At 45.2% G+C, this 7,273-nt stretch overlaps 1 protein-coding gene across 2 annotated transcripts; it reads left to right on the top strand.

Annotated features, from left to right (window-relative positions):
• The first annotated feature begins 1,159 nt into the window (after positions 1–1,159).
• LOC147622716 (uncharacterized) lies at positions 1,160–2,257 on the top strand. Of its 2 annotated transcripts, none has more exons than XM_086822682.1 (3): positions 1,160–1,362; positions 1,867–1,926; positions 2,030–2,257. In XM_086822682.1, exons 1-3 carry the CDS (start codon positions 1,276–1,278, stop codon positions 2,255–2,257), a joined length of 375 nt encoding a protein of 124 aa, XP_086678808.1. In that variant the 5' UTR covers positions 1,160–1,275. The 2 variants fall into 2 exon arrangements, with proteins under 2 accessions (XP_086678808.1, XP_086678807.1); XM_086822681.1 differs by having other exon boundaries at positions 1,822–1,926.
• The last annotated feature ends 5,016 nt before the right edge of the window (positions 2,258–7,273 follow it).

Genomic DNA, 7,273 nt, shown 5'->3' with positions numbered 1-7,273 from the left:
AAGTCGAGGAACTTCTTTCTTGTGCTATGTATAGAATTATGTGGTCATTGGGAATCAACAAGCGTTTTTAATTAAAAGATTGAGGTTGGATATTTTGTAACAAGAATCTTAGGTTAAAGTATCATTGATATATATATTTCTTACTATTTTGTAGGTTATGGATTCTATTTACCTCGAGAAGGCTTTAGAAAAAGCCAAGAGACATTGCTTGATTAATACAGTTGTGCAATGTCTCACATCTAGAGCATGAAGAACTTGAAACTTTCTTCGAACCTTCAAGATATAAGTTCAACGAACTCTTGGGGTTGTTACAAGAAGTTAGTTTTAAAGCTCTGTTGCAATGGTGGTCAAACTTTGAGAATTGTAGAAATTTGATAAACACAGGTCTTATTTGGTCACCTGGCTTCACATGTGTGTCATGCATTCTTGCAAAAAGAGAGAAAACCAACCATTTGAATGCTCACGAACCCCATGATAACCTTCATATAGACTTGAGTCATCAATTTGACCAGCATGAAGATTATCTTATGAGCAAAAATATTCCAATCAGGACACACCATCTTCATACTTAAAGTCTTGAGAATTTAAAAGCGATGCAAACAATGCATGCATGAAAAATAGCTCAAGTAGGCTTCTCTCTCTCTCTTTTTCTCACTTAAGCAAGCATCTTTGTCTCTGTTTCTCTGTCTGTCTGTCTCTCTCTCATGCATTCTCTCTCCCTACCATTCAAAAAATCTGCAAGCAGGCTTCTCTCACGCATTCTCTGTCCCTTGTCTAGGATAGGAAAGAGAGAGATTAGGGAGGAGAGGAGAGAGAGAAGAATCAAACGGATAGGAAAGACAGATTCGAGAGGAGAGAAGAGAAGAATCAAACGGATAGGAAAGACAGATTCGAGAGGAGAGAAGAAGAGAAAGAGGTGCCATAATGCGGAAGGCTTGGAGGCGACAAGCACGCGCATTCTTGCCACATGGAAAGAAAGATCCAGGGGAGATTGTGGAGAGAGAGAGAGAGAGAGAGAGAGAGAGACTCGCAAGGAGAGAGAAACACAAAAATGGAAAAAGTAAATGTCCTCTCCCACATGCATAACCCAAGGCATCTCTCATATCACAAAAGATATCCAAATCTATAAAGCTGATGACGGTTTTTCAATAAGAAAAAAACCCAACCCGTTGCATAGCCTCCCTTTCGGGCAGGCCATATCTTCTTTTGCCTTTGTCGAGGTTTGGTCTGCACAGCCTCCTCCTTGCACCCTCCCCTCCCCTCTAGACCGCCGCCATGGACGTCACTGCGCGAAAAGGTGTCGACGGCCCCCTCAGGGGAAAGAGAAAGAAGGCCATCTCTTCTGCGTGTGCTGGATTGCTGGTGCGTTACCCGCCTTGTTTCTCAGATCTATCTCTCTCTCTCTCTCACACACACACACACACACATACAGCCACACTCTGAGGTGCAGGCCATGGTGGGTTTTGCAAACGTCCAACAGAGCACGCACCTGTTGTCCCTTCCAAGAGGACTCCAAGGTACAGACGAAGATGAGAATGTCACGATGGAAGAGGGGCTGGCCACCACTGATGAGATGAGCCCCTCTACTCTGTCTTTCATAGGCCGCCTCAAGGCCAACACCTTTGCCAACAAGCTGGAGGCCTCTCTCAGCTCCAGAACGTCTCCAAAAACGGGAGCTATTGGTGTGGCAGGCATATAGCAACTAAGAGCATCCACCAAAGAGAGCGCATCATTCAGTGAAACAAGAGAGCATCTCTGTTTAGTCTATGCTTATTGTTCACACAACAAGGGTAATAATCCTTATTGTTTCCATTCTTGCAGTCTGAAGCAGTATTTAATACATGCATTGTATTGTATTTTCTACAGACACCACCTGCGAAGAAAGAGCCCCACACCTCCCAGCCTGCATCAAGATGTCCACCCCAGGTATTGCTCCATTTCCTTGTTGTATGTCTTAGTCATGCATGGGCGCATGCCCTAGTATGTCTTTTGTAACTGTAATAGACATGCATGTATGCATCTTGTGCAGATACAAGCACCACTGGTGCCCAAGTATGATAGCAAATGCTATCATAGAGAACCTTCGAAAGTCTTGGCTCCGGACTATGTCTCCTTCGCATTCTCCCTTCCACCAGGCTCCGGTACCATTTGGACCGTTCTAGTGGATGATATGTATTCCCGGGGGTCAGGCAGTGAGGCTTTCACACAGGATGGAGCCAAGTTGCTCGCATTTTTGCAGCCATTCTTTTCGCAGTAATTGATTGATATCATCGCAAAGAACTTGGCAGCTCTTTCGCACTCTTACCTGGGAATCAATTTTGCATTGAGACGAGCAATGGCAAGCATAGGGGAGTCCATAGTCGATGGCATTCTGGAGCATGTTGGCGAAGAAGATGTTCCATTGGTTCACTTTTTTGGGCAGTCTGAGATACATGAAGAGGAGAAGACTGACCAGCATATACACGAAGAGGAGCAGGCTGGCCAGAAAGATCGGCAAACTGTGACTAGGCGTCGCGCTAAAAGAGCAAAGGTCACACTTGCAGGTTCTAGTGCAGGTGGTAGAGCTGATGGGGGTGGTTCTAGTGCAGGTGGTGGTGGAGCTGAGGCGGATGGCTCTGCTGATGGGGGTGGTTCGAGTGCAGGTGGTGGAGCTGAGGGGGATGGTTCTGGGAATGCTGGCCAAGGCTCTGGAGGTGGTGGACCTGAGGGTGAGGCTGATGGGCCAGCTCATTTTTCCTCCATGAAAGACAACACTTTCAAAGTGCAGCTTCTTGCTTTTGATACGCCACCTCGAGACACCTCAGGCAGGGGAATCCAATTGAAGGACAGGTCTGGCCTTTTTGCACAAAGAGTTGGGGTTGCATTAGGAGGTTGTATGATCCGCAAAGTGAGCAGGCACCAGGTTTTGTGAGTCTTTTTCATGGGACACACACATCTTCCGTTGTCTCGTTTGCATTTGAGGGCATCGCTCCAAAGGTGGAAGGGAGCGAGGTCTCAAAAATGCCTGCCTTTTATGCATGCAACTCCATCCGCCATGCGTGTGAGTGGCCCTTGCACTACAAACTTGGAAGGTGTGTTGGAGATTGTATCTCTGTTTTGGAGTTCAAAGTTGATGCGGAGGTCTTGCATGGGCAGAAACCTCCTGCTAGAGACACCAAGGCCTTTGATATACTCTGGTTCTCCAGGCCGTCTCAAGAGTGGAAAGAATTTTGCATTGGTAACATGGCACAAGATCCAAAGCTGAGAGCAAAGACTCCAATAGACTCTTATGACATTGTAATTGGACCTATATATAAGCCGTTGGACGGGGCAACTAATATGGCTGTGACTTCAGACCGGATAGGGAGAGGCGATGTGTTTGTCGCACAAGTTGCTTTTTGTAGTTTAAGGTCCTGGCACTGGTTGGAGACCTGTTTTATGAGGGTCTTCGAGGAGTGCAGAGAGCCTAGAATCAGCATGTGAGGGTTCTGCTGACAAGGACCCTACGTGACAAACTTCAATTTTTTGCTGTAAATGTAAGTTTGGCTTATAGCTTACTGGTTATTAGTTGAAAATGGTTTACCTTTGGGCTGCGTTTACTGAAGATTATCTCTCTTCTATGAAAAATAGGCAGTTTATAGCTCTTTTGCATTCTTCCCATGTATTAAGGTAATGGTGTATTGGTTTGCTAATGTAGCTTTAGGTCTTTCGTAGTGTTGCTTATTCGACCTTTGTATTTGTCAGCTGAAATACAGTTTTTTTGTTTCATTTAGGTGCCTATGATTAGGTAGGCTGAAACTATAGTTCTTGGATACCTATAAATGCTTATTTTGTTGACTAAGTGTGGTCTTTTTTGCTCAGCCTAATACTTTTGGTTATTAGGCTGCGCGGTGGACACTGTTTTTTGCTTTAGGCCTATTGGTCCTCTGTTGGAAGATGTGTTGCCTTTGAGCTAGTATTAAGGTTTTTTGATGCTTCAAGGCATCTGAAGCATAACCCACATCCTTCTCGATCATCTCCTCAATAAGATCCATGTAAGGCTATTGGCAGCCATGTCACCAACAGCAGCAGCCGGGTCATCCAAATCCATATACGAAAGCAAAGAAAACTCGTTCTCTCAAACCCTAATGCAGCATCTGAAAACCCTAATTCAGCACCTGCAAACCCTAATTCAGCAGCTGCAAACCCTAAATCAGTAGCTGGAAACCTTGAAAACCCTAAGTGCAGAGCCTGAAAACCCTATAACAGTAAAAGAAAACCCCAAAACGTCCGCTGTAAACTGTAAAACAGTAGCAAAATCTACGTTCAAAACCCTAAAACAGCAGATTTCGAAGAAGAAGAAATCCTAAAACAGCAGCCCAAATCTGTTCAAAACCCTAAAACAGCAGCAAATCTCTGTTCGAAACCCTAAAATAGCAGCTCTACTGAAGACGAAACCCTAAAACATGTACAGAAAACCCTAAAAAATATGCCTGGTGTGGGAATGGGAAATGTTGACCCAATGATGGGCATGAATGTTGGGGGCAGCAGTCCAAATCTGTTCGAAACCCTAAAACAGCAACAAGTTTTTGTTCAAAACCCTAAAACAGCAGCTCTACTGTAGACAAAACCCTAAAGATAGCTCCTCTCTTCACACACTCTCTCTCTCTCTCTCTCTCACACACACACACACACTCAACCTCTCTCTCTCTCTCTCTCTCTCTCTCTCTCTCTCTCTCTCTCCACTATATACATATATATGTGTGTGTGCGCGCCATGTTGAGCTATGACGGTACGTCTCTCTCTCTCTCTCTCTCTCTCTCTCTCAAGGTGCTGAATTAGGGTTTTTGAGAGAACGGGTTTTCTTTGCTTTCGTACATGGATTTGGATGACCCGGCTGCTGCTGTTGGTGGCATGGCTGCCAATAGCCTTACATGGATCTTATTGCGGAGATGATCGAGAAGGATGTGGGTTATGCTTCAGATGCCTCGAAGCATCAAAAAACCTTAATACTAGCTCAAAGGCAACACATCTTCCAACAGAGGACCAATAGGCCTAAAGCAAAAAACTCCGTACATTAGTGCCCACCGCGCAGCCTAATAACCAAAAGTATTATGCTGAGCAAAAAAGACCACACTTAGTCAACAAAATAAGCATTTATAGGTATCTAAGAACTATAGTTTCAGCCTACCTAATCATAGGCACCTAAATGAAACAAAAAAACTGTATTTCAGCTAACAAATGCAAAGGTCGAATAAGCAACACTACGAAAGACCTAAAGCTACATTAGCAGACCAATACACCATTACCTTAATACATGGGAAGAATGCAAAAGAGCTATAAGCTGCCTATTTTTCATAGAAGAGAGAGAATCTTCAGTAAACGCAGCCCAAAGGTAAACCATTTTCAACTAATAACCAGTAAGCTATAAGCCAAACTTACATTTACAGCAAAAAATCGAAGTTTGTCACGTAGGGTCCTTGTCAGCAGAACCCTCACATGCTGATTCTAGGCTCTCTGCACTCCTCGAAGACCCTTGTAATACAGGTCTCCAGCAAGTGCCAGGACCTTAAACTACAAAAAGCAACTTGTGCAACAAACACATCGCCTCTCCCTATCCGGTCTGAAGTCACAGCCATATCAGTTGCCCCGTCCAACGGCTTACATATAGGTCCAATTACAATGTCATAAGAGTGTATTGGAGTCTTTGCTCTCAGCTTTGGATCTTGTGCCATGTTACCAATGCAAAATTCTTTCCACTCTTGAGAAGGCCTGGAGAACCAGAGTATATCAAAGGCCCTGGTGTCTCCAGCAGGAGGTTTCTGCCCATGCAAGACCTCCGCATCAACTTTGAACTCCAAAACAGAGATACAATCTCCAACACACCTTCCAAGTTTGTAGTGCAAGGGCCACTCATACGCATGGCGGATGGAGTTGCATGCATAAAAGGCAGGCATTTTTGAGACCTCGCTCCCTTCCACCTTTGGAGCGATGCCCTCAAATGCAAACGAGACAAGGGAAGATGTGTGTGTCCCATGAAAAAGACTCACAAAACCTGGTGCCTGCTCGCTTTGCGGGTCATACAACCTCCTAATGCAAACCCCAACTCTTTGTGTAAAAAGGCCAGACCTGTCCTTCAATTGGATTCCCCTGCATGAGGTGCCTCGAGGTGGCGTATCAAAAGCAAGAAGCTGCACTTTGAAAGTGTTGTCTTTCATGGAGGAAAAATGAGCTGGCCCATCAGCCTCACCCTCAGGTCCACCACCTCCAGAGCCTTGGCCAGCATTCCTAGAACCATCTCCCTAAGCTCCACCACCTGCACTAGAACCACCCCCATCAGCAGAGCCATCCGCCTCAGCTCCACCACCACCTGCACTAGAACCACCCCCATCAGCTCTACCACCTGCACTAGAACCTGCAAGTGTGACCTTTGCTCCTTTAGCGCGACGCCTAGTCACAATTTGCCGATCTTTCTGGCCAGCCTGCTCCTCTTCGTGTATATGCTGGCCAGCCTTCTCCTCTTCATGTATCTCAGACTGCCCAAAAAAGTGAACCAATGGAACATCTTCTTCGACAGCATGCTCCCGAATGCCATCGACTATGGACTTCCCTATGCTTGCCATTGCTCGCCACAATGCAAAATTGATTCCCAAGTAAGAGTGCAAAAGAGCTGCCAGGTTCTCTGCGATGATATCAATTAATTGCTGCGAAAAGAATGGCTGCAAAAATGCGAGCAACTTGGCTCCATCCTGTGTGAAAACCTCACTGCCTGACCCCCGGGAATACATATCATCCACTAGAATGGTCCTATCGGGGCCGGCGATCCCCTGCCCCCAACCGCACCTAGCTAGGTATGCGGTGCCTCCAGAACAGAAGCTCATGATGTTGATCGCTATAGGAAAAACAATGGGAAAGAGCCCCTTTTCCTACATAGGAATATGTCTAAAACTTCTTGTGTTTTGGGCACTGATGACATTAGTGGAAATGTCACAGTATCTAGTCCATACTAGGCATGATGGCGTTGATGGCTTTATAGTCTTGTAGATGACTATCTATGAGTTTATTACTTGCATTCATCTAGGTATGTGTACCCTAATCCACTTCCAACCCAAGATCCAGATCAAACCGATCATGGCCACCACAGCAAGTCACAGTGGATATCAAATATAAATGGTAAAAAGTTCTTTACTTAGGCAGAAATCTGCACATGCAGGTAACGATTTCATAAGTATGTAAATATGAGCAAATTGTCCTCCCACAGTGGCGAGTGTGATAGCCATAATGATGCACACACGGTAAAATCACCGGCATCAGA

The sequence above is a fragment of the Cibotium barometz genome, chromosome 28, assembly GCF_041138505.1.
Source record: "Cibotium barometz isolate CiBa-2024 chromosome 28, ASM4113850v1, whole genome shotgun sequence".
NCBI lineage: Eukaryota > Viridiplantae > Streptophyta > Polypodiopsida > Cyatheales > Cibotiaceae > Cibotium > Cibotium barometz.
Note: the sequence above shows the minus strand (reverse complement) of the source record. Positions and strands in the feature narration are given on the sequence as shown.